At 40.4% G+C, this 27,780-nt stretch overlaps 1 protein-coding gene across 12 annotated transcripts; it reads left to right on the top strand.

Moving 5' to 3' along the window:
* Positions 1 to 27,780, top strand: LOC146550936 (zinc finger protein 512B-like). 12 transcript variants are annotated; one of them, XM_085259016.1, is made up of 18 exons: positions 1 to 261; positions 810 to 1,288; positions 2,604 to 2,738; positions 11,365 to 11,444; positions 11,597 to 11,725; positions 12,051 to 12,226; positions 12,316 to 12,599; positions 12,692 to 12,763; positions 14,254 to 14,388; positions 15,335 to 15,462; positions 16,565 to 16,657; positions 19,498 to 19,596; positions 20,270 to 20,524; positions 20,663 to 21,022; positions 21,235 to 21,336; positions 21,477 to 21,539; positions 22,966 to 23,064; positions 23,986 to 27,780. In XM_085259016.1, exons 3-18 carry the CDS (start codon positions 2,606 to 2,608, stop codon positions 24,325 to 24,327), a joined length of 2,550 nt encoding a protein of 849 aa, XP_085115142.1. In that variant the 5' UTR covers positions 1 to 261; positions 810 to 1,288; positions 2,604 to 2,605; the 3' UTR covers positions 24,328 to 27,780. The 12 variants fall into 12 exon arrangements, with proteins under 12 accessions (XP_085115142.1, XP_085115144.1, XP_085115143.1 ...); XM_085259018.1 differs by having other exon boundaries at positions 1 to 960; positions 1,106 to 1,288; XM_085259017.1 differs by having other exon boundaries at positions 1 to 960; positions 1,060 to 1,288.

Genomic DNA, 27,780 nt, shown 5'->3' with positions numbered 1-27,780 from the left:
TGCAAAATATTGAGCCAATTAATAATTCACTTTTTTATGTGGAGCCTTTTGCTCTTATGTATAGCCTTACTAAATTATAGGCATACTTGATATTTCAGAGGCTTTTTTTGGAGGGAGCTACTTGCAGTGACTACAGCACCGGCCTGGTATGACAGCTAGAACAGCCTGCCACACAGACTGGACAAGAAGCCGTTATCGGCTACGCGGGAGGACATGGGAAGAACATTTTGGCTGCAGCTAGATTAAAATAATTCGCTAAGGGTTTGTATACGGAATTTAAGCCCTGACCCTTTTTTTTTTTGTCGTCAGGAGCGAGCGCCGTTACGTCGGAAGAGTAGCACGAGCCGGTATTGCAGCGAGTTTATTAGCCAGAAAGCCCACTATTATTCAGCTCGAAAATTGATAATAATAACGCGAGAGTTTGCAAGTTGCCTCAAGACTGTAGTCGCAACTGTCAAAGGTGGAGTGGATACGCGCATGACCCAACACACATTACTGTAATACTGTACACGGCCGCCGAGATAATATCCGTATAAAAAAAACGAATAATCCCGAGGTAAGGAGCGAGGAGTGAACCAAACCCGACCGAGATTTGGCGCTTCTGCTGATTCGTTTTCGTTCGTTTTCTTTTACTCTAACCAACAGACTCACAGCCGTCGAAATTACTGCACTAAACATATTTTTGTGCCTCCCTTTAGCTCCAGCCAGCGCAAGGATTTTTTTTTTTTTTACTCCTCCTTCGTAATAAAGTCGCCATTTTGCTTCACTGCCTATATAAACCATCCCGTATTCTAATATTTTTTCTCAAGGAGTCGAGGGCTCTGTCTTTCCTGGCTATTTCTATTAATTTGGAGAGTTTAACGAGAAGACAAGGGTTGGAGAAGTGCCTCGTGGTATACATATTAATGCACGAAAGGAGAACGAGAGGGGGGGGCAAGGCAATTGGAAGCTGGAAATAAGGTGAAAGTATCCTGGATTTCTTTTCATGTTCAGACGAATTTATAATTTCTCATCTCCTGCACTGCTCTTTTTTACCGTCCACCTGGTCGTCGTCTGCAGACTGGGGGGGACAGGACGACGGTGACGACTGTCCGCTTCCTTTCAGGCCCCCCAAGCTCAACCTGACCGCTCCTTGACGCACAGCAGGTGTGATTGCCATGTAACTTAACGTTGGTGAAAAAAAACGCCTACTTTGGTGCCTGTCTCCTGCCCCTGACCTCCTCCTACCTCACGTGGATGACCCGGGGCCACCCGGGCTCTGGTGCTGGGTGACTGCTCGACAGTTAAGGTAGGTGTGGCCGGGGAGGAGGAAGAAAGTAGAGCACTATTTTAGTTAACCACATAAATAGGCAACTCAGACCTTGTTGTAGTTGTCAAACAGCGTGGCCGTGTGCCACGTGCGGTGTTAAAATACTTATTTCTAGGTTGGTCTCTCAGCAGATTGTGAGAGGAGATGTGAGTGGGTGTCACGGGGTTTTGTTGTGTCTAGCTAAGTATATGGTAATAAAGTTTCTGTAGCAGGTTTGTGTTTACATGTAGATTTAATCGTTTACGAAAACCCCAGCTGCAATGTATTTATTCATTTATTTATTTATTAGGAGGATGCTGTTGAAACACTGTGGCAAATCTAAAAGGGGGTTATCCTACATAATTATTACAGGGTTGCACAGTAAGACTCACCATCAATCAGCCATATCTTTCTCACCACCTGTTTATTTTAAGTAGTTATGAGCTGATCTGTAGCCCATCTCTTCATGCTCTGATACATCATACCGGAAAAGGAAGATGCCTAGTGTTAATGTGTGAAAGATTTCATCAAGTTGCACCCTGCAGCAAGTTCACCGTGCATTTTATAGTCAAAATCATCAAAACTTTACAACTACTGTGAACGCTTTATCTCTGTGGTATTCACGCAGTGAATTGCACAGCATGTAAATGGACACCGAGTGGCCCCCATTGAGTGACCCTTTGTGTGCTTTGTAATTCATTAGGAGAGTGACATGAATGTGTGCTAAGAGAAACCATGTTGGATTGTAATCAGTACCACTCACCATAATTAGCAATTGTCAGCCTCTATTCAGAAGGCTGTTCCTTCCTGATGGGGAATGATGTTTAAGCACAGAGAGTCTGAACTTGACATGTACAATATAAGCATCGGGATTGATAGATGTAATGTATCTCAATTGACCTGAACTAGAGATCGCTGGTTTTCATAGTAAAGAAAGCTTGCACAGCTGCTCAGGAGCGTAGCTTTGTATCCCCACCATCTCTTTGACTCACCTTTTGTCTAATGGGCAGAGCATGAAGTTAGTGTGCGAGTGAGAGTATTGATTTTGAAATGAAAACATGGAAGGTCACACCCTCATTATCACACGTGTGCCTGCGCTCAGATAACCTTCAGGCCAATAGCACTGATGGCCAACATAAAGAAGCTGCATTATTGAACAAGGAGACAGCATCAGCACACGCTATTGATGCAGCAGACTTTGCTAATAATGTTTTGACAAACAATGGATTCGGATTAATGAGCAGCAGAAGCATTTCCGATATTACCTTTAGCTATGTCTCCTGTGTGTTTGTACCCCCTCGTTTGTACATTGCAGGCATGGAGAGCCCAAGTGGGCCCAAGCTTGGGAAGCTGTCCTCATCAGGGCTGTCGAGGGGCCGAACGCCCAAGCATGGACATCCCCAGGAGCAAGTTAGAACCATGTCAAGCCCTGAAAACCACAGCAAACATAGTGAGTGATGAGCCGCTACATTTTGTTGAATGAATACAGTGTGTGAGTTCAGCTTTTGTTGGTATGACTCAAGTTTGCTCCTGGACTGATTCTAGGATGAAGTTCATGAAGCGATACAGTGTGAAGAGTAGGTACTGGGTGCATACAGCATGACATACTAACACATATATGACAACTGAATTTTTCGTTTTTGCATATTTGTTTCTTAGATCCAGCAGGTTTGCATTGGCTAAAGTTTTGTAATTCCAGCTAGTGCACTTTAGTGTGCTTTCTCAAGGATTTGATTAGCATACCATGCATGCAGGGGTCTCTGTAGCTGCTTTTTTTTTTTTTTTTTTTTTTTTTTTTTTTTTTTGAATGGATTATATTTTATTAGAAATCAATGGTTTCAGGTTCAGTGTAATTCTACCCCACAGTAGAGCCTGGAAACTCCAGCAATTTCCCTGAGACTGCTTTACAGTGAGAAAAGCAAACAAACAAGAATTGCCAAGCACTGACACAAGTGAAACCCCAGGCCATCTGGATGGAAATGGAAGATTTTGGAAAGAGAGGGCCAGACTGGGGAATTATTTTTCAATCCAATAACCAGTAGATCATCATGACTTTGTTAATAGCGGTGGGCAGGCTTGGAAAAATGGGGCTGTTCTAATATGACCCAGTTGTTTTGGTTGCTACAAAATAGCCTCTCATTCCCAGACACACAGAGCACAAACACTAGACTAGGTGCTTCGGTTTATTTTCTTTTCATGTTATTATTCAGCCCTGTAGGCCAGAGTTTCATACTGTTGTGCATGCATGTGTTTCTGTGTATGTTTGCTTGTTGTGGTTATTAATGCAAAGCTTGTGTTGCAAGAAATGAGAGTTCGGCGACACATGGTACAAAAAAAAGTGTTAAATCCCTTTACTAAAATCTTTCTTGTATGATCTTTCATGTATTTATGACTGTCTGCAAGATCTTCCCATAGTTAGAAATAAAACACTCTCCTCAACTTCTCATTGTGTAGGGTCTGGCAGCTGATTGGCTGTTTTTGCTGTTGAAGTACATTTGTTTTTTGAATGAAATGGTTTTCTCTGCAGCCTCTTAAAGCTTTGTGTTTTATGGGCATTTTTTTACACTTTATTACTCAGTAAATAAGAGGAGTTTATAAATCAATCAGCAGAAAGTTTGTGCTGGGCTCTGCTCTGATCGATGTGAGGCTAAAGACAAGAGATTAGATACACACTTTTGGCTTAGCTTCACTAATGAATAACTCTGATGACTGCGCGTTTTACTGTGTGCGCGCGTCTTAAAGTAATACTATAACAGGTGATGGATTGGCCCTGGTTTTTATGGGGCTTTTTCAGGTTACTTAAGATTCTGCTATTTCTGTGTGTCTATTTCATTTTCTCTTTTTACACTTGATCTGTTCGGACTTGCAATTATGTTGAGCTTCTAAGTGATACCAGTAGTATTTAGATCATGTTTGATACTGCAAGTCTGTGCTATTGTCTGTTTTAAGAATAGCTTCTGGCACAAAAGATAAGAATCTATGTTCCACTATGTCTAAGGAAGCTTAGCTGGTAACATTGCCAGCTGGTTGAGATTTATCTTCTCTAAGAACCACAAGGAGAGAGACAGATCTTCTCCTGGAGCACATGTAGATTGTACTGACCAATAAGAAGATGAATATAGACATAACATACAACACGGGAAATGTATAAGAAATTCTACATTTCCATTTTAGGAATATAGTTAAATTTTGTACAGTTTGGAATATGATTCATAAACCAGTAAGATATTCATTGACTGACTGACTGTGCCAAATTGTGTTTCAAACACCAAGCAATCTTTTACAATTTTCAGTCTCCTTAACTTATTATTTAGAAATTTTATAGATGTTATGATAAGGAGAAATGCTACAGTGGTGATATAATGAACCTGGCACTGGCCTGTCTATCCCAGGGGGGATATGAACCTCAGTTTGGGGAAACAAAGGCATCAATATCTAAGGCTCCCTATGAAGGTTTTTCAGTCCATGCTCATTGCACACAGTGTGCTCTTCTGATAGCCTCATTATCTGCCCTCATCCCACTGGTTACTTCTTCATTTTTCATTTTATGTCCATGGAGAGTTTGGACTGTTATGTTGCGTTATCAGTTCTCATGTTGGCCCATAAATCTCCAGCTGGAAACTTTGCATGATGTAATAGCGGAGAAATCCCGTCTGGCTGTTGTACTGGTGGTTTCCTGAAATCACTATGTGCCTTCATATGTGACAACAAAACCTGGGTTTGTGTGCTTTCCTAGAGTGTTGTGGTTGAGCTGTCACCTTGCCACACCAGAGAAGTCACAGGAAAGAATGTGGTCCTTGAGGGTGATTTGCGCGCTGTTTCTCTCTTTTGTGCTTCAAGATGTTTCCTATTAATGTCTTGTTTGATTCTAAAGCTAAGTCATTTTTTTATTTATATAGAACTAATGCTGTTTTGCCAAGTGCTGTAGGCCCTGAAAATAGTTACCTTTCAGCAAACGTTAACCCAAGTCTAAATAAGTAAAACCTGGATGTGTGAAAGGCCGCCCCCTTCTTTACCCTCTCTGACCCCAGAACACACTATCCAGTCGGCATGTTCTGTGTAAGAGGAGATGAGCGCTCCAGATTTGTTGTTGTATGGTAACATAAGTGGGTTAGGAGGGGAGCTGAGAGCGTGATAAGTTTTATGCTTGTGGCTGTGTGTGAATGATAATGTGCTATTTGGTGCCATTTGTTTGTGTTTATGTTTATGCATCTGTTCGTGCCTGTGTTTGCCCTAGCATGTGTGTTCTCATGCTACACTTGTCTACCCTGCTGTGGGGACCTTCTTTTCAGGTCCACAGTTGCTCTCTATTGACCTGGTATATCTGCGTCAGTATCCGTCCATCAGTCTCTTGCTTTTCCTCTAAATGTGCTGCTTTTTCAAGCTTTCTCTCACTTACTTGTTGTCCAGACGTGACTGTCATTGCTCACTGTTCTGTTCTTCCTCAGCCTCCTCAACTATTTCTTGCTTATGTATTAGCAGTGACTTAACCTCACTATTCCTGCCACTTCCCATTCCTTCTTCAGCCTGTTCCCAACCGTTACCCTCACTTCTGGTCTTCACTCTAATCACATTTCATATTTGTTACATTTTCTAGGGACTTCCTCTTAATGGCTTGAGTCTATCAAATCAGTAAAATAACAAAATATCAAATCAATAAAAAGCTATAGATTGAGACTGTTTGTTTTTGGGTAGAAATTGAATTCTGGTGCTTTTCTCAGCCTGATGCTACACCTCATTTTGAGGAGAGTCCTTTGTCATCTTTGTCACACCTTCACTTGGCAGACTTGTGGATGGTTGATGAGAACGAGTACAGGGAAATGGGAGAGGAGAGAGATTGAGTTGGTGAGTCACTGTCCATAAGGAGGGTATTGCAAACAGTTTGTAGCAGGCATTGTCTCTCGGCACACATATAAAGTGCTGGATGCCCTGTTGCATAGGCTTATTTTATTATTATGTTGTTGTTTTTTCAAGTGTCTGTATATGCTGTGCATCAATTGTAAACTCCCCAGTGATTGGTCAGTTCTCCATTATCCCTCAGGTTTTATCTAAAACTGTTGCGATTTGATGTCACTAAACATGGCATTGGCTGTGGGCCAAATAAGTATCAAGTAATTCATTGAGTTTCCAATAATATGAAGCATGCTGTTGATGTGGAAGGCTGTAAAATCAATACAGGTCTGAAGAAGCTGTTGAGGTACAATGAGTCACCAGATTATGTAGCAGAAATCTCAAGCCTGAGCTCTATTCTTGGCTGCTTTACGTGTGGTTTAGTGGTGGAAGTAAACTGATATTCTACCACATGTCTGTGTAGTGATCCCTGGCCTCTCAAACAAAGTGATTCCCCATACAGTAAGTCTGCGGGCAATAAAAATTGGCATTCATTAGGACATTGAAGAATCTCCCAGTGTAACTGTTTTCACTAAGACTGAGTGACTAGTGCAAGTATAGAAATAAATGTAATTATTTTATATATCCATTTTCTTACACTTGCACAATTCAGGGTCATAGTTGGAGCCTATTCCAACTGTCCACCCAGACAGGTCACCAGTCTATTACAGAGAGGCAGATTTCCATTCAAGCTCACAATCGCACCAATGGACAATTTAGAATCACCAGTTAACCAAACGTGTTTAGGTGGTGGGAGGAAACCGTAGTGCTCTGAGAGAAGAACCCTTGCAAGCAAAGGGAGACGATGCAAATGTCACACAGAAAGACCTCCAGTCAACCAGTGGTGTCAAACCAGGAGCTTTTTGCTTTGAGGCAACAATGTTAACCACTGGACCAACAACTCTCCCTGAATAATGCAAGTGATAGCAAATGCCACAGTCTATGCCAGCACTCAGAATGGTTTAATATTAGGAAATAGGTGAAACAAATAGGAAGGTGGTGCCACTAGACAAAAATCCAAAAGTAACCTATCAGCATATTATAAATCGAGTTGTCTAAGAGGAGTTTTTACTCCTGCAACTGCTTTCGGCTCTGTTCTGCCCCATGATAGGGAAACTTTGGCCAATCTGATCTTTTCTGGAAAAGAACAGTCAAATAGTGTGGCATAGTATGAAGAAAAAGTTTGGGTATAAAGCACCCCACTGTGCAGTGGGCTAAGGAGAGGGCATTCTTAGAGGAAAGCTGGATTTGATTTCTTTGTAAAGCCGTAAGTCAACATTGGCATTATTTTAATACATACCAACACATACATATCAAATTGGCAGGGTGGAATGGGGCTCAGAAGAGAGAAGGAAAAGCTGTGGAAGGCGGGACATCTACTTTCAAATTCTGGTCCTTTCCTAGATTGCTGCCAACAGGAACTCTAATTTATTTTGCAAATAAACCAGTGGAGCTCCACCTTTTATTTGTGGTTGTGTCCACTTTTCAGTTAAGGCAACCCAGAGCAAAGGTATGTTTTCTTGCAATGCTCTATAAATTATACAGATTTATAAACATTGCTACTGATGAATTGCTGTTTCCTTTCCATTAAAAAAATAATGAATTTTGACAGATTAGTTAAATGTTTGTGTCTTTCAACAAGTGGATGTATGTAAAAGATTAAGCTCAGATGGTTACACAAAGCAAGAGATAGAAAGGAGGGAGGGGAGAAAAAGACAGAGAGAGAGCGAGAGAGAGATAGAGAGAGGAAAGACTAAGATGGAAAGTGAGAGCCAGACTCACTGAGACTCTGGGGTTTTTTTCAGTTAGCTGTATCAGGGTAGTAAGACTTGTCTGGTGTTGCTCCACCTCACTCCTTACTCACTGTCTGGAATCAGGCCTGACTGTGAGGGAATATAGGAACGTCTTCAAAAGGAGGTGTGTATATAAATGGAACAACTGTTGTGCGTGTGTGTGTGTGTGAGAGAGAGAGAGAGACAGAAAGAAAGAAGGAGGGAGGAAATGAGAGAACATAATGTAAAATAGCATATAAATATGTGCGTGTGCTTGTATAAAAGCGGTGAACTGTTGCTAAATCAAATGTGTGAAGGAAGGAAACAGTAAGCAAGAAGAAGTTAAAGCACAATAGACAAAAATTTATAGCAGAAACAGAGATGTTAGTAAGGTCCTGTGGTTGCATTCACTATAAAAGCTGCACAGCTTGCACATGCTGTACAGTCATCTGCTAGTGCGTTTGCTCTGCAATGAGTCCAGGTGTATTCGTTTATACATCTAGCGTCTGTTGAGATTGAGGAAGTACTGTGTCTTGTCTTTTTTTCATGAAGTAGCATGAGTGGTGAGTGATGTTGTTTGTGTGTTGTCTTTCTAAACTACAGCATGTCTAAAACCAACTGTGAAGGCACAGACAAAGGCTCCTGTGTGACTGTTTGTCAAGGAAAACAAATGACTGTTCTGTGTGTGTATATGTGTGTGTACATTTGTGGGTAATGTGTGAACCCTTGCACTCAGGGAGAGCAGTTGCAGGCGTAGCTAGGAGAACTCAGAGGTTATTTGAGATCATTAGACAGCTGCCAACACTCCTGGTTCTCTTCTCTTCTCTTCTCTTCTCTTCTCTTCTCTTCTCTTCTCTTCTCTTCTCTTCTCTTCTCTTCTCTTCTCTTCTCTTCTCTTCTCTTCTCTTCTCTTCTCTTCTCTTCTCTTCTGTCAGTGTTAACCATTCTCTTCGCTTCTGTGAGTGTTAACCAGTCTGCTGCAACAGTTGCAGACAGCTGGGAGCGAGTCACACTCTGACATTAGTTGAACAGCTGTTTTATCCCTATGGTCTGCGCCTGAGAACTGGGGTTTAGATTTGCCACAATAGACCTGCTTTGTTTCCTACCAAGACAATGGTTGTGATTGCCTGAATGTTTGAGCACAAGTGTGCTAGCCATAGTCATTTCAAACAAAGTAAAATGTATAAAAACATTTTGTGTGTGCACAGTTCACCCCAGAAAATCATGTTTTTTTTTAAAAAAAAAATCTTTTTGCTCTAACTTTTGCCAGCATGTGCACTGCTGTGGCTTTGCAGTGTGATTTTTGCCTGTTTGCACTATAGCCTGCTGCATGTGGGCCTAATTGTTCTGCTTGCTGTAAAGAGGCCTCTGATAATGGTAACTAAGACAAGTGGATCTTATTCCCATAGCAACAAGAACATATCTTTCCCAAGAGCAGAATTCATTAATTATGCCTTTCTTTTACAAGACCTTTATTTTCTAAGACAGGAATTAGAATGCATGCTCAATTTCCTCCTCAGCATAAGAGCTGCACCGCCGACTGCATCACCTCTCCAGCTGCTACCCAGACAGCTAATAGAGAAATGCTCTGTCGCCTGGAGAATATTAATACACTCATATCCATGCAATCACATCTCGTTCACACTCGGTAGTAATGGTTTTGTGTACTTGTTTGCGTGTCAGTGTGCCCTGATGTGTGTGTTTACACCTTGTGTCATCAACTATTCCAAAACACAGTCAGTATTGCTTTGCTACTTCTTATTACATTTTATTCAGTCTTGCTTTATTTTCAATCTACCTTATTATTGTGAGTATGAAGTAAAATGTTACATATAATCTGCCTACATATGTTTGTATCTCTGTTTCCCAACTGAGAGAGTAAAAAGAAGACAAATGAGGGAAAGGGAGAGAGCTGATACTGTGTAATAAAACACGAAGGGAAATGAGCAGGGGAGGCCATAGTAGGTTAGTCCTCGTGTGCTTCTTATACACATTAACATCCCTGGTATAGAGAGTTGTTTTTGAGGGGGTCAAAGGGTGGCTTTTGCTAACACAAGCTGTTTTTTTTTGGGGGGGGGGGGGGGGGGGGGGGTTGTTTTTAAGAGAAATGATGGCATTAAGTCAATTCATTTATCTGATGAAAAATTATCCAACCATTTTGTAATCCTGGTAGGCACACAGTGTGCTCTGATCCAGTTTGGGACCTGCTGCAAATGGGCAGCACCAGGCATGTGCATGCTGCCTTGGCTTGTCAATTTGCAGGAGAAGAAAATAGTTAGCAGAAAAAAATGTTATGGTGATGTGAAAGAGATCTAAAAAAAAAAGTGCATTCCACTTCACAACAAAATACCATCTTCCCTACTGTAAATAGATTTTATGTCATTGAAGCATCTCTTGAAGCGTCTTTGTTTCCTGCTTATTATTTACTTATTTTCCTACTGTTGCTGTTGGGTCTTGTCAGATTAATGCAGAGTAAGTTGAGAGAACATGTAAAGATGTCATTTTGTAGAGCAAAGTACAGCTACCTGGAGCACTATGATTCAGTGTTATGCTCAATCAGAGTTATCCACCTCTGCAATTCTCTTCTCTTCCTCAACATCCTGTGCTCTCCTCTTCTTCCTTTGTCAACCCCCCTCCCCTTCTTCCACATGCATACACTCATCTTCAGCTCTTTCCGCCTTCCCTCTCTCCTTCTTCAAGGAGCAGTGTATAGAGGGAATAGAGTGCAGGGCTGATAGTGTGGAGGTTTAATTGCACCCAAGAAGAGAGCAGTGATGAGCCAGTGGAACCGTAGAGAGACATTGGAAAGGGTGTGAGCAAAGAAAGGGAAGAAAAGTGAGAAAAGTAGACATGGGGTGAGAAAGAAGTAAAGCAGCAGCATGAGAGATGGAGGGAATTAGCAATAGAGAGCACATAGAGAGCTGAGGCAGTCGGTCTGCAGTCTGCTGTGTCAGAGGTCCATGCAGGCACTAGCGATTTATAGCTGATCTGTTTGGCTCTACATAAGGCCTTTGCCCAGGCTGCCTCATTTTTCCCTCACTTACACACACAATCGTGGACATCCATTCTGTGTCCCTCCACAGAAGAGGCTAACATTTGAACAATGGTCACAGTTAAACCTAAACACTGTATAACTTTGCATTTATTTGTTTTTCTTCAGAAGTGTTAGTGTTCATACTTATTTTGCAGTTTTTGTGAATACAAATCTATTCTTCTAAATCTCTTTGTGATATCTCAAGAGCATATCTAGACATGCCAAGTCAAATATAACTAGGCTTGTTAGGTCAATAACAAAGAAGTTCCAAATGAAACTTCAGGATTTTAGGTATTACAGAATTTTTTATTTTATGGATATGAAGTGCTGGCAGTAGATTGTTTTTAGCTCTGATGTGGCTTTCTTTCTCGCTTTGCCAGGTCCAGTGTGTGATGAGCCAGCAGAGGGGAAGCGGAAAGGTCGTCCTAAAGCAGAAATGCAGGAACTGAGAAGCATCCCTGTGAGTATTTCTCTTTGAAATGAGTGGGTACTTGAAGTGGGCTTCATTTTTCTTGCACAGTAGGCAGCTCCCCATGAATATTCACAATATACAGTGCTATATAGCAATAAATCTGGCGTGGATTCAACTCTCTCTTCCTCACCCCTGATCAGGCCCATATGATAGTACAATGGAAGGAAGAGTTTAAGCGGCACTCCAGGGTAAAATGTCCGTGTTCAGGCTGCTGGTTAGAGTTTCCCAGCATCTATGGCGTCAAGTACCACTATCAGCGCTGCCCGGGGGTGAGTCACTAGCCTCTGCTCTTTCCTGCCACAAGGCTGTTTATACCTTTATGCTTCAGAGTAGACTTGTAGCACTGGACCATTTTATAGGAGAAACCCATCCAATAGGGCACCGTTTAATAATTCCAGAGAATATATAATGGCCTTATTACAAACCTGAGCAATTATTAAGGCTTTTTCAAAAACCTAAGATAAGTCAGCTGGAGGGGGGGGGGGGGGGGGGGGGGGGTGGTATTTTCTTTTTTGTAACAGCTACCCACTGTCATTAGATTTTGGATAGGGAGAGAACTCACTTTGAATCTCCTCTTCGTATGTCTGCATCCAGGCCACCGTAGCTGAAAAGCTGAGTCATGGCTGTCCCTACTGTGAGGCCGTGTTTGCCACAAAGGTGCGTCTGCAGAAACACAAACTGTGGAATCACCCAGAGAGAGTCAGCATGGAAACCAAGGACGAGCAACCTAAGCTTCAAAAGACTTTTGTGAAGTCCAGCGCTAAGAAAAGGTGACTGAGATATAGCTCAAATTCCTAACCAGATTGAGTCACTTAAAGATAACTGCCTAAAACTGTCCTGTCTCATTCTGTGAATTCAGGCCCATGGAGATCAGTCCCCCCTCTCCTGTGTTCTTCAAAGTGAAAAAGACCCATGAAGTGTCCACACCCTCTCAGAATGGGGAGCTGGCCTACCAGAAAAATGAGAGGAAACAGCACAGCCACAGCCAGCCTTCACAACAAATTCACCAGACCCTGCCAGTCCAGCCTCACTCCCAGCAATCTCATTCCCAAAGCACGTCATCTGATGCAGGGGGAAGTGAAAGCGAGGGGGGCAGCCTTCCCTCTTCTTTTCCTGACGAAGACCCAGAGCGAATGAAGCACAGTAAGATTTCAACATGCCATTTGAAATGTTCTCAATTATATGCTCCAGTATATTTGTATAACCATTATGCACTGTTTTTCCTCCTGCACTAGGACGAAAGCAGAAAACACCTAAGAAATTCACTGGAGAACAGCCCTCAATATCTGGAACTTTTGGATTGAAAGGTAGATACCTTTTATTAAAAGGAAAACATGGGGTTTTTTTTAGTGAAAACTTGAGCATGACAAAGAATTTTGTGATGTAATTTCACATGCCACTGTAGGGCTGTTTGATATAACGATATATATCGGATGACGATATAAAAACATCTATTGTTTCATTTTACGCTATCGTTTGTTTCGTGGTGTTGCAAAATAAACTGTTTACGGCAATATTTTTTCATGGTTTTGATGGTCACTGTAGTGGCTATGTTAATTTCTTAAAGTTCTCTCTTTCTCTTATATTTAATATAACCACACTACGGACGGACAAGCGCCTGTTTTTATGCGTTGTCGTTAGCAACAGCGACGGTAAAACCACCGCGTGTCCGCTTGTTTATTTTCCACATAAACCTTTCACAATAAAGCTCAAGGTCCTGTTGAGACTTTTCAAAATAAACTGAATCACGTGAAAGAGCAGATTATTTACGGATGAGAAGCAAAAAAGAGCCGCCAGGTGCTAAAAAATAAATCTTAGATTCAAACGTTAGAACAGGCTTTTCCCCGCAGCACGCCGTGTAATAAATACTCACAAAGAAAACGGCGGCCGTTACAACTTATGTCTAAAAATGTATAGTTTCATGCATCGATTAAAATACTCGACTCGACCAGGTACATGACGCGCAGCTGGAAACACTTCACGCAAGTCAAGCTGCCCGAGATTCACAGAATTTACAGAAAATGTTACATTTCTGTGATTTATATCGTTATCGGGACGATAGATGTCTTATATCGGGATATGAGATTCTGGTCATATTGCACAGCCCTATGTCACTGATATAATAAAAATATGAGACAGAATAGTTTTTTTTTTTTGTATGCTGGTTGATTTACAACAGACCTTAGGAGCCCTTTGCTAATTTACTTAAATATTGAGTTCCAGAGTGGACAAATGTGCCACTGCTGGGAGGAGGGACATTATTAGTTATGTAAGTGACTGAGATTGCTCCCTGCTGCCACTGATCAATGGTGCTGTTTTTTTACACAGTGCTAATGTAGCAACTGTAGAGATGTCTCATATCTGGCTAAATTAATCAGTGACTCACACATCAAGCACACATTACATACGCATATTTTTTTCAGCCTTTCTTTGTCTCATTCACATATATGCTGAAAATGCTCAGTGACTCATATAGCATACAGAGGGCTGTAAACTACTTACTATCACTTGTCAGACAGTTCATCTGCAGCTCACAGGCGCTGTCTTTTGCTGTCTTTTAGTCTGCTTGTCATTGATTTGGTATAGCTCAAAACAACTTCCATTTTCAGCCTCCTTTTTTCAATTTATAGTCAGTATCAACTTTCTGTTTTTAGTATCGTGTTCTTGTTTGGTTTGCCCTACATCTGTCCCACTCGCATTTCTCACTTTATCTTCTATACTTTCAGTTTGAATTTTAATCACTAGCGTGACTGTCTGTGTATATGTGTGTGTCTGCGTGTGCACATGTGTGTTGTAGGTATGACTAAGGTAGAGGAGAAGCTGAAGGCAGGCCGTGTGAAGAGACCAGAGGGGAGTGGGTTCATTGAGGAGGCTCAGAGAAGACCTTCGTCAGGTCAGCCCTCTAGAAAAGACTCGGCCACAACAAGCTCTGGTGAACACCAAGATCACATTTTTTAAATTAATCATCCATCTATCTAGCCATCCACACATCCATCCATCCAGCTATACATTTTCGTATCTACCTGTCCAATTCAGGGTTTTGGGGGGCTGTCATAAGGCTAACACAGAAGGTAACACATTCATGCTCACTTCACACCTACAGCCAACCAAGTTTATTAACTAAAAACTAAAATTAGGTATGAAAAAAATTAGTTGACTAAAATAACAATAAAATGTATAAAAAAAATTAAGACTATCTTTAAAAAATAGTGAACTTGAAAAACTAATTAAAATATAAATACAGCGAAAGTAACCTTAGTTCTAGGTATAGTTTGGTATAAATGTTATTATAGCTTCCTTGATTGGGCATTGATGGACATGCTTGAACATTTAAACTAACTAAAAGAAAACCAAAACTATACATTTTCAAACAGTAAATGCTAAACTGAAATGAGAAATCCATTCTGGAAAATAACTGAAACTAGAATTGGAACTAGAAAATACACTGATCACTCTGCCACCAACTTAGAATTACCAGTTAACCAGTTAACATGCATGCCTTTGGACTACTTGAGGAAGCCAGAGTAATTGGAGAAACCCCACGCAGGTAGAAGAACATACATAGTTATTAATCAGTTAAATATAATTATTACTTTTATAAGTTGCATCATGTTTTCTTCAAAGAGCATTTCTTAAATCTTAATGAGATATGCATGCATATGACAAAAACGACAAAAAACTTATCTTCAAACTATCAAAACCCCATGGATATTCATTTCAGTCATATGAAACTGAGAAAGCAGCAATCTTTCACTTTTGGGAAGCTAAAAACGTAAGTGCTTACTGATCATCTAGATTGCTGACACATAAGGACATCATACCAGTGTAATTTCATTGGCTAAATAACAAAGCAGTACTGTGTTCTGAATGTTACTCAGGAGCTGTTCCTGACACTCAGTGGCAGCGAGCAATCTCAGAGAGAGGTGAAGTGGTGTGTCCCACTTGCTCCATCGTTACCAGGAAAACAATCCATGGCCTCAAGAAACACATGGAGATTTGTCAAAAGGTCAGTAGTCGATGCATCTGTTCATCAGAATGGGAGCGGGGTGGCTGCGCTGTCAAAACAGCTGTTAGAGCAAACTGTGAAACCAGTAAAATTGTTTTGCTGGTAGTAGCATTCAAAGACAAACTGGAGCTGTAAAGCTCAGCTTGAAGAAGCCTTGCATTGTGGTTATTGTGCACTGAATACGTTAAAACTGGGGAGCCTGGGAACCTTTTCTAGTAAAGATAATGAAAATAAGGCTATCGGATCGCCCATGAGTCTGTTGCTGATTCACCACTGTTCTTTCCTTAGACCAGTTGTGATAGATACTGACTGCTGCAGTCCAGAAACACCCCATAGGAGCTGCAGTTTTTGAAGATGTTCATAGTCATCATAATCTGGTCCTTCTCAGGCTCATTTAAATCCTTACACTTAACACATCAACTTTGAGGAAAAAATGTTCACTTGCCCCCCTAATATATCCCACCCACTAACAGGTGCCATGATAAAGAGATAATCGGTTTTATTTGCTTCATCTGCCAGTGGTCATAATGTTATGTATGATCATAAAAGGGGAAGGGAAGGGCCCTGTAAGCTACTGAAAATATAGTGTGTAATGGGCTAAAGCGTGGGGGGAAAAAAGGGTTATTTCAGTTGTATTATGTCAAGCTTGTCTAGTGGATGAATGAGGTTGAGTGTTGCAGTAGCCTCAGCCCTCAAAGACAGTGTTCCTGGAGCCTGTTTTAATGGCTCCTTAGCCCAGTGGCCTGTGTGACTCTATTAAAGTGACAGTCTGCTGTTAAGCAATGACAGAATCATCACATTACCACTGGGTCACTCACCATCAAGACACCTCTGTCTCCAAATCAATACTGAGGCGAGGAGAGAAGCTACAACAAAGTTGTGATATGTGATAAATTGGGGTGGGGGGGGTTTAAGGTTCCTAATGTGTCCCTTGCCTTTTACTTTGACCAGAATATGCACTAGTAACAAACTTTATTAGGTTACAGATGAAATGTTGCTATACTGATGGATTCAATAAAGAGCAAAGCCAGCAGGAGTGGGTTATTTTCCTCTTATAGAAAAATGTTATCTGAGCTTCTTCTTTGGCCTTCAACCCCTGCAGCTCCAGGATGCCCTGAAGTGCCAGCAGTGCCACAAGCAGTTCAGGTCCAAGGCCGGCCTCAACTACCACACCATGGCCGAGCACAACAGCAAGGTAATTCGCTGACGTTGTACTTTGTAAACCGGTTTCAAAGACTTTAAACTTAAAAATGACACCCTGTGACTGATTTTGCTCCTTTTTCTATGACTCATTATGAGTCCAGATGGTTTGGGTGATCAGATCATCACTGAACATGGTAATTAGTTTCAAACAACACCAAAGAACTGAAAAGTGAATGCTAATAGTTTGGTTTGTCATGACAGTATGCATGGAAATCCTACATTTATTTCTGCTAGTATCGGTTTACACAGCAGATGTCCAGCTATTTATATGCATCAACGTATAGAGTAAAAAATATACTCTATCCTATAATTTTATCAGTTACAAAAGTATTGTCAGATGCTATGATGATCTCTCAAAATTTGATCTTGTGGTCTCTAAAAAATCGTGATTGTAAAGTTGAACTGGCGATTGGTATTCCTGTCAGTGAAGTGCTCACATTTCTTTCTGCAGCTGTCTTAACTCTGACAGCAGAGAGCTTCATTAAGATATTATCATGACACTCCTGCATTAGAGCAGTGGTGCCACTATGAAGTTTGCTGAATAATTTAAAGCTACCCGTTTCAAAAAGTATTATAAAAGATTAATGAATCTACACTCAGCAAACCTTGTGGCATGTGTGTTTGTGTTTTTGTGTGAATGCGTATGGTTATAGTATATGAAATACATGGTAATCTATGTGTATGTGTTTAACAGGCTTTGGCTGTGTAATGTTTGCTAGATTAAGGGCTCTGATAGATGACCGTGCCATCTGTGTCAGCCAAGTTAAACTGTTTGATGCTGCCATTTGTCTTCAGAGGGGACCTGTTGTGTCCTGACCTTATTGGCGGGATTCCAGTCCAGCCGAGCAAAAGGCATTAGTGCATTATTTTTGTGTGTGTGTGTGTGCTTGTGTGTGCGTGCGTGCGTGCGTGTTAAGAATAAAATGCTTAAAGGTTGCACAAGGTAGCCTTCCTACACATCTAAACTTCTGCTGTTTCTGTTCTTCTGATTAGATAATTACAACTTTTGTGACAGAATGAAAGCTGTTATTGTGTTAATCTCTGTTTGTGTGTTGGTGTGCTCTAGATTTGAAGTAGTTCCTTATTAAAGAAGGCTTTTTTAGCTTGTGGGTTTGACTGGTGTCACACTCTTTTTACTTTCCAATGAATTTTAAATTTCAGGAAATTGAAAGATCAGGAGGAGATAGCACATTTCTTAAAATCAGTCTTTAGAAGTATGACGTGCCCTCTTTCTGTTTAGATACAAACGTTTCCTTTGTGCTACAGTAAGACAAGTACTTTTCTACAGTATCAATCATGTTATTTATTAATGCTACAATGTATACAATGTTATACATTGTAGCGGTTTTAGAGTCATGTTTTTAAGGAAGTAGGCACTACTACAACTGTGCTTTTGGATACACTGTATATTAATAATAATAATAATAATGGATTGGATTTATATAGCGCTTTTCAAGGCACCCAAAGCGCTTTACAATGCCACTATTCATTCACTCTCACATTCACACACTGGTGGAGGCAAGCTACGGTTGTAGCCACAGCTGCCCTGGGGCAGACTGACAAAAGCGAGGCTGCCATATCGCGCCATCGGCCCCTCTGGCCAACACCAGTAGGCAAGTAGGGTAAAGTGTCCTGCCCAGGGACACAACGACCAGGACAGAGAGCCCAGGGATTGAACCGGCGACCTTCCGGTTACAGATGCGATTCCCAACCCCCTGAGCCACGGTCGCCCGTTAAGGCATTTATTCATTCAAAAGTGTCAAAAAGACCAGTGTTTGGTGCCTTTGAATTGCAAAGCAGTTTTTTTTCATCACTCATGTGTTCCACCGACAAATCTGCAGAACTTTTGTTCATGCAAATATGTTGAACTAATGTATTTTCCAATATTTGTGAATCACTTGGTACAGTGTCCTTTAACATAGAATAGAAAAATGAGCATATAATGAAAAAAAAAGCTTTTGCTCATACATTTTATTAGAGGTGTTAAGTTTACATATGTTAATTTGTCCAGTACTATTCCAATAAGTTGAATTTCTTATTAATATTTCTATATTAAACCGATTTGCACTTCAGTCTCATGTAAGCTGTGTTACTGTGTTTGGTTTCTGTATGACTTGGAGACTTCACTGACCATTGCTCTGATATTGTAAGTCTTGTCATGTGGCTTTACCCAAATGCAGTGTGGGAAAGGCAGCAGGCTGACAGAAGGACAGGGGTCACCCACTGAGATTGACCTTGGCGTTGCTACTGTGATAGTGCTGCCTCATTCTCTTACACTTGCTCTTTTGCTCCTTCCCTGATAGAAGCATTAAGAATACAAGCTGATGTCGTTTCATTGTTGCTGTCCCTGTCATTGTATATCAAAGGCTTGCTGGTGCCTGTCCTGCTACCCTCAGGCTTTTGCAGTAGCTTTATTGAAGTACTCAAGTGGTATCTCCCTCCTACCTTTACAGAAAGCTACTGTAGTGTTGTGTGTCAGTCATCTCTGTGTGTTAACACATGAGAAAGCACATTAAATGTGTTCCGCTGGGATCCCTCAGTTAGTCTACTCTCTCTCCAGTCCCCTGCATTTCTTTTCCATCTCTGGCAGCCCTACCATCTGTTGTTCTGGTCTTGGCTGGTGTTTGGCACCAACCAACATGCGAGCGAAAACACGAGTTTGACAGTTGTCATAAACATGCCTTGAGTAACAGCCTCACCAGGAAACCATTTAATGATCCTGGCATCGTGTGAACATTAGAGATAGAAAACACATTTTGGTTGCTTTTTTTTTTTTTAGTCATGAGGAAGTGGGGTGTGTGGTGGTGTGATAGTGTATTTGTTCCCCCTCAGCCCTCAGGGAGTGAAGGCCAGACGGGCAACGAGCATGAGGAGAGGGAAAGGCTGCGCCGAGTGCTCAAACAAATGGGACGAATCAAGTGTCCCAGTGAGGTATGCACTTCTTCTTTTTACCTGGTCCTTTCCTCTTTTACTGTCTCTCATTCTATACTACTCTTGCTTTCCTGTGTCTTTCATTTTATGTCACATTTCTGTCCCTCGTCATCTGCCAGTTTTGATTTCATTTCTCTCTTGTCCTCAGGATCTTCTTTTGTGCCTTTCTCCTTTTACATCTCTCTCTCTCTCTCTCGCGCTCTCGCTCTCTCTCTCTCTCGCTCTCTCTCTCGCTCTCTCTCTCTCTCTCGCTCTCTTTCTCTCTCTCTTGTTATCTTTCTCTCTCTTCCTTCCCTCTTCCCTCTCTTTTTCCTTTATGCCTTGTTCTTGACATGTTGCCCAAAATCACATCAACACCCTGCTTCGCATTACTCACACTAGAGTGCAAAAGGCAGAGAGAGTAAGAATAGAAAGAGCTGTAAAGAATAAACTCTACAGTGACATGTCTTCACACTGAAAAATGAGCATCTTTCTCCTGTTTTCTCTGTCTTTTTAACATTAACCACAAAGTATTGACCAAATGCAGAGTTCCATTAAAACTACACTTTGTTCCACTTACCCAGTCTCTTGCTTAATGTTTGTTTTCATTCTGTCTCATTTTTGTCATTGGCGTCACTCAATCACACAAACATTTTGTGTACAAACACACACGCACACACGTACACAAATACAGGGCTGTTCAGCCCACTTTTCCAGTCTGATGGGCTACCAGTATCACCAGCAGCGTTGTGGAAGAGAGTGTTCTGACGATGCGAAGCCTGTGTTTCTGTGCCAGCACTGTGGAAAAAGCTACCGCTCCAAGGCTGGCAGAGACTACCATGTACGCACCGAACACTCCCCGGCCATCACCACCACAATGACAGCCGCAGCCACCACCAACCTCATGGATAGTATCACTGACACCAACAACAACACTGGCAAGGAGAGGGTGAGATCATCATAGACGAGGGTTGTAGTAGCAGTTATAAGAGATGAACCTTTTTTTCTTTTCATTTTATGCTGATTACAAGCACATTTTATTGAATTTTAATGAGTACCTAAAGTTTTCCTATATTTTCACTCAAAGGTCTTACTGTTCCTTCAGGTGATCTCTGAAGAATCTCCAACAGGAGGTAAGAAGGAGCAAAGCCAAACTGAAAGGAAACGGTGGCAAGAGAAAGCCCCATCCAGCCATCCTAAGGAGAAGGACAGAGGCGCTAGAGAGAAAGACAGGGAAAGGGAAAGGGAGCAGGAACAAGATCAACAAAAAGCAGCACAGATTGAGAGACAGGGGGAGGACTTTGAAAGGACCCCCAGTGGCAGGGTGAGACGGCGGTCAGCTCAGGTGGCGGTGTTCCACCTGCAAGAAATAGCTGAGGATGAGCTGGCTAAAGACTGGGGCACAAAACGCCGCATCAAGGATGACCTGGTTCCTGACAGCAAGAGGGTGAGGAATAAAATTTGGATGCATTAAGTGCACATGGTGACCACAGTAAATACAGTATATTAGCAGTCCAGGTCAAAGGCCATGCAAAGGCTCCACACAAACTCCATCAGCAGATTTAAAAAATCCTTTATGTTACATCCACTTTTTTACACTGTAGAATTATATTAATAACTTGAATACTGATAGATTAAAAAAAGTTGTCTTCTGCATAGTTAAACTACACCCGCCCTGGCCTCCCCAACTTCAGCCCAGAGCTTCTAGAGGCTTGGAAAAATCAAGTCAAGGAGAAGGGCTTCATCTGCTGCACAAACGAAGTAAGAATATACAAATACACCATGTACAAAAAATTACCTACAATATCTGAGCAAAACAAAAGGGATTTGCCTTAACGTTGAGTGTAACATAAATACGAAGTCAGTGTGTTTAATCCTTGTTTGTTTCTGCTTTGTTCTAGAACTGTGAAGCTGTCTATTCCAGCGTGTCAGGACTAAAGGCCCATCTCGCCAACTGCAGCAAGGTACAAATCCACACTACTGCAAAACTCAGTGTCTGAGAATATTACTGGATATACAGTAATATTCCAACAAACCAATACAGACATCCCAAAAATACACTCAAACTGAAAAAATTTATCTTAAGCAAAAGGAAGTGGAATCTGATGGTACAGTTCAAATAAAATTAAGACAAATAAAGATACAAAATGAAGAGAAAGCAGGAAGTATTAGAATCACAGCATGATCTTGTATAACTTGTAAAACAGGATCTATTTTGCTCATTTCCAACTCATCTCAACGATTTTTCACTCTCTACTAGAGTACCTTTGTATTATTAGCAATTTACTATGATACGTGCGGGGGGGGGGGTATACTGGGCTTTTGTGCTGTCTCTCAGTTCATCCGCTGTATACTACAAGCCTTTTTAGATTGACTGTGCCCTGGAAAGAAAATGTTGGGAGGGGCTGCTGCACTCATATTAAGGATATCCCTTCTCACTGACATCATACAGGGTGAAGCATAGTAAATATTTTCCGAACATTCTGAAACCTGAGTTTTTGGTTGATCGGCATTCATTGCACGTAAGTTCACCTCTGCGTTTGAAACTATGGCCCTGATCACTATCAGAATCCACCAAGATTTTGTTTTTGAGCTGTATTTTCTCAAAATATGTTTTTAAGCTTATTTAAATAAAAACTTAACTTGGAATATGTTTTTAACACCCTCCTGCTGTAAAAGGCTGACAGGGTATGGTTTTTGATGGGTTCTTAACTTGCACCTTCTGCAGCAACCTTAAACTGGTTATCTAAGCAAATATCTTATTAGTCATGAGGCAGAAAATTGGCATATGAACAGGTGGACATGGTAAAGATGGTTTGTTAAATTTTAAAAAAGAACATTTCTGTCCACATGGCAGTCAAGAATGGGCAAATAAGGCTATGGTATAGTTAGAATTTGGCATAAACAACATAGAAACATGCATCTATTCTCTTTTGTGTCAACAATTCAGGGTGTTCAGATAGTGTAATGATGTGAGGGATAATTTCTTTGCACATTTTAGTACCAGTTGAGTGTCATAAATTCCAAAGACTGAGTATTGTTGCTGACCATCTCGATCAATTTATGACCATCCCTTTGTCTTGTCCTTGTCATCTAATGACTACAGCTGCCGTAATAATGGACCAAGTAACAAAGGTCATACCATCTCATACTGGTTTGTTGAACCAAACAGTGACTTTAGTGTACTCTGGTGTCTTCCACAACTACCAGATCCAACAGAGAACCTTTGGAATGTGGTGGAGCAGGAGATACACCAGATGATGCCGTTACCCACAAATCAAGAACAAACATTTGATGATATCATGTTAACACAGACCAAAATCTCAGGGGAAAGTTTAAGTGTGTCCAACCAGGTACTAGCAACATTTCTGGTGTGTGTGTTTGTTACAGGGTGGTGGCGAAATGGGGAAGTACACCTGTCTGATCTGTCAGAAGGAGTTCAGCTCGGAGAGTGGCGTCAAATACCATATTAGCAAGACACACTCACAGGTGGGTCACTGTCAGTATAAACTTAGAGGTTGCCATTAACATGACCCACTTAGTAAATTTCATTTCTGGTAATACGTCATAAAATAATAAACAGCATTGGTTAATCTTAGATCCAGTTTATTTTATCAGACTTGTTGCCAATATGACCGAAAAGAGCACTAAGAAGCTGGTCACTGGGACTCACTGGGAATTGTTGTGGAAAAGTGTATGAAGAAGAATGTGCAGACCACATTTGGCAATAGTAGTCAACCAGTCTATAATAATTTGGTTGAGTGAACTGTAGGACAGATCGTATCTTCCTGCTGCCATGAAATTTTATGATGTTGTTATTAACACAAGATTCATGGGCAGGTTACCAACGTGGTAACAGTAATGAACTTGAATTGAACATTAAGTCCATTATGGTTATACTTTTAACAGCCAGATAGGAGGACTTTCTAACGACATGTCAATCATGTCATATCCGGTTTCAAAACACCAAGACAGTGAAGCCACACACTTTAGGCTTCATAATGAGACTTTCTAAACTAACGAGTGACATCATGGTGGCTACATCCACCTGTTATACTGTCTGTGGGTAAAACCAGCTAGGTTGCACATTAACCTTGTCATAATACTCTTGCACTCAACAAGTCTATACATATCTTCCTTGAACTAATCTTTTCTCTTCACCAACAACAACTTTAGTTACAAGATAACACATAGTTTTTTTTTTCCTTATAAAAAAGCCTCTTTGTTTTTCGGTTTTAACATCCCCATCTTGTCCCCAGTTAACATTAACCTTTGGTGTTCAGACATGGTGGTTTATACAGTTATTTAGAAAGAAAAATGTATACACATGCAGTTGTATTCTGCTTGTTTGCCTTCTTTGGATCTTGACTGGTTTACTGTTTTTTTTGTTTGTTTGTTTTTTTGTCTTAGAACTGGTTCCGTGCAGCTGCCAGTCAAGTTGTGTCCAGTAGCAAAACTAAAGTCCCAGAGAACAATGGGATAAAGGCCGAAGTGAGGAACGGAGCCACGACTGGTAAAAAGAGGGGCCGTAAACCAAAAGAGCGCCCCCCTGTGAATGTACCTCTCGAAACAAAAACTGAGGCGCTTACCACCCAAAACTCAACCCCTGCCGCGACTCTGTTCTCTGGCACAGCACAGCCCCCAACTCTGTTCCCTGACCCAACGGACAGTGATAATTCAGGCCAAAACAGACAGCCAATTCCCTCCGCCACCAGAAGAAACAAACCCAAGAGGCTGTTACTGTCCGACTAGCTCTGCTTTTGTTGACCTAGGAGCCCAAGAGGATTCTTTCTTTAAATATCTGCCAGGAAGCTTAAAGACATTTCTAGCGCTACAAGAACTTGGCACTGAGAAGAAAGCCAAAAATCAACCAATATGAAGTAAAACCCAGTCTTCAAATCTTGGTTTCGAACCCCCCGAGATAATGTGTATACTGTTGTACTCAGAACAGTAGTGTTTTATTTCCCCATTCCACTTTTGTCTCCCATTTAAGGCACATTTTTCAATTTCTGTACTCACAGCAGGGGTGTCAGTAGTAATCAAAGTCCTGACCTAAACATAGATTTTTTTTTTAAACAGAGTTAGTATTCTAAATACCAATGGAGAGTCATTTTCTCTGCAAGATTTGTGTTGTGTTTGAGAGGTTTTAAAAAGGATATTCTATTAGCATGGTGAAGTCATTTAATAATAGCTAGTGTTTTCACATTTTTTCACAGATATACTGTACTGTGTACATGAACAATATCTATATCTATATCTATATACTCAAAGCAATGATGCCATCCGTCATTTCCAAGCCTGAAACATCCAACTGGATCATAAGCGGTCAGAATTTTTTGCAGTGTGTGCTTTAGTGCAATGTTGTTTTAATATAGTTTTTTTTTCTAGTTTGACTTTTATTGTTTCTTGCTTTTCATGTTTTACATAAGCAAATGTCATATAAGCTAAAATGTTTGTAAGTTGTTCATGTTTCACATTATTTTTTACAGTTGTTACTTCCAAGGATTTTTTTTCACATGACTGTGAACAGTATCTGCTTTGACAACCATAATTAAGTGTGAAAAGATTATTTCCAGACTGGTTTTACACGGAAGTTGAGATGCAGAATACCCAGAAAAGTGACTGATATTTTCATCTGTAAGGCATACTGCAACTTAGTTGCTATTAGAAATAGAAAGACACGTTTAATTGAATTTAAAAAAAAAAAACAACCAGGAAAAAAATGTTGAAACACTCTAAAATCGGTCTAGCAAAGCTAAATGTTTGACAGGAGGAAGAATTCTGTGTGAAGCTTGTTGCACCATTGCAGCACAATCAAATGATGAGGCCACGTTTTGGCTACTGCTTTAGCTTCAATCAAAGCTGAGGAGGGAATTTTAAAAATATATTATCTTTTCTAGAGAGGTCCAGGATAATAATCTTTTATTAAACAGAAAAACTGCTAATTAAGATTCACATATAATAATGTAAATGAATGAATTCTTGAACGCTCAAAGTTATTGCCTTGCACTTTAACCTTTAACCCTTCCTGCTCCCCTCTTGTAGTTTTGCACTCCAGAACTATTCACCCTAACCTAGTGGCTGTCTGGTGCAGGAGTGGGATTTTTGTTTGTTTGTTTTTTTAAACTCTGGTGGTAAACTAGAGAAAGAGACTAAGTTTGTCATGAGCAACATGACTGACACTTTCTATATTGTATCTGAAATCCAACACAATGGTATAATTATGATTCACCTCACAAAGCCATAACTGGTCTTATTGAAGTTTAGGGCTGCTTAGCCACTTAATGTTAGATTAGCTTAAAATATATAAATATATAAACAAAATATTAAATGACTTTTCAAAATCTAAAAGATTAGAGAATATTTTCACTTTAACATGTTGAAAGTAGATACTTGAATCCACAGTTGTATTAACAATTTGAGCAAATTAAAACTCCATGAATATTTGATTTATATTTGAAGTTTATGTCCATGAAAATAACGACTTGCTTGCTTAAAAAAATACAGATCATAAATCTATTTTATATTCTATGGTGTGTGTTACTTAGATAGCAATCTGATAGCTTTGGATAAAATTATGTGAGGATATTCTGGTGAGATAATAAGGGTGCTTTACTTGCCACTCTACCTTAAGGGCCTGATACAACTCACTCAAGTCCATATTATCCTTACTGGCAAGTCCTCTGAATTTTGCATCATAATGTCAATGTCATTAAAATCAAGCACTGATGTCAGCAGAACATTTTCAAGAAACATTGAATTTGAAATGTGTGTTTTTCCAGGTGGTTTCATTCCTACGCTGTGACTTTTTATAACGTAACGCAAAGATTCAATCTGAATTCCCCCATTGCTAATCAACTGATGGAGTTAATTCAGGTGGGGATGATTATGCACGTGTCTCTGTCATGGGGATGGACCTTTATCTTCTACCTGGGTTCAGATGACAGAGAGGATAAGATGAACAAGCACTGAGTGGTCCTCGGACCTTTTCAATATGAGTTGTCCAGACTTTGTGTGTGTGTGCGTGTGTGTGTGTATTAAACAGTTAGCACCTTTTTTTGTAATGACTGGATGTCAGAAATAGTAACACTTTTGAGTGTTATGCTGTGGCACAGAATCAGTTCATCAGCTGCTTGTTACTCGTTTCATTAATGACGTCACATTGACTGTGTTTACCTGACGAGCTTTGGTGTTGCAATATGATAGTTTAGCACTGCTTTTAACAGTGGGTATTTTATATTTTATCACACCCTTTACTATCTGTCTTCCTATGATGTGGAAAACACATATCTATCCCGCAGTGTGAGCTAACTGCAACATGTTTAGAGAGTACAGCAATACACCATATTTAGCTGATTTTGTTGGCTTGCTGATATTTTGATATCGATGTGTCTTCTCGAAATTGTATGGCTTTTTTTCCCACTCCCCTTCTTTTATTAATTTGCTTTAAAAAAATGCTTTTTACATATGATGAAATCTACACAAAAAAGGTTGAGAAACTTTGTAGACCACAAACAACATTGTAGGCCTGAGTGTTGGCATACACTGTTATTTGATCCATTTTGACGATGCACATAAATTGAGCTTTTTCAGTACATGATGGCAAACGGATTGAGAGAGTCCTTTTATTATTATCTATTCAGTATGGGACAACAAGGCATATGTATGTGTGTTTGTTTCTGTATTTAGTGCACTTACTATACCATGAAATAGGCTTGAAATAGGAGTGTTGTTGGAGCTTTCTAGTTACCTGGACTGTGTGTGGTGTGACTTTTGTACCTGGGGAAACAGCAGGCTCAAGTGTCTTCCCTTTGTCAGCAATGTTATTTCCAAAACCAAGATTATTCCTTAGAAATTCCCCTAGACAGCTGAAGAAGTTTACACTTTTTATTTGGTGGTTTGTTTTGTATGCTACCTAGTTCAAAAGCAGGAAATGGCATCCAGCTCTGTTGTTGGGGTCATTGTGATGAGTTTTAAGAGATGATGTTGTAGCTCATAACTGTTTATGGTATATAGGTAACAAATTAAATGAGACTAATGATGTATTAAAGATTTCCATATCTGAAATTAAGCTGTATAGTACCTAACATTGGAGGATTCAACACCTCCTTTGAGTCTGAACTGTTACAATTTTTTCTCCCAAACTTGTTGTATTACCTGTGCATTAGTATCCCTTAACTAATTAATAAAAGTTTGTTGACTAAA

This window comes from Mchenga conophoros, linkage group LG20 (assembly GCF_057382185.1).
Source record: "Mchenga conophoros isolate Kocher_MC1m ecotype Shallow Benthic linkage group LG20, M_conophoros_male_GT1.1, whole genome shotgun sequence".
Taxonomy (NCBI): domain Eukaryota; kingdom Metazoa; phylum Chordata; class Actinopteri; order Cichliformes; family Cichlidae; genus Mchenga; species Mchenga conophoros.
The sequence above is the reverse complement of the archived record's forward strand: the minus strand, read 5'-3'. Positions and strand labels throughout refer to the sequence as shown.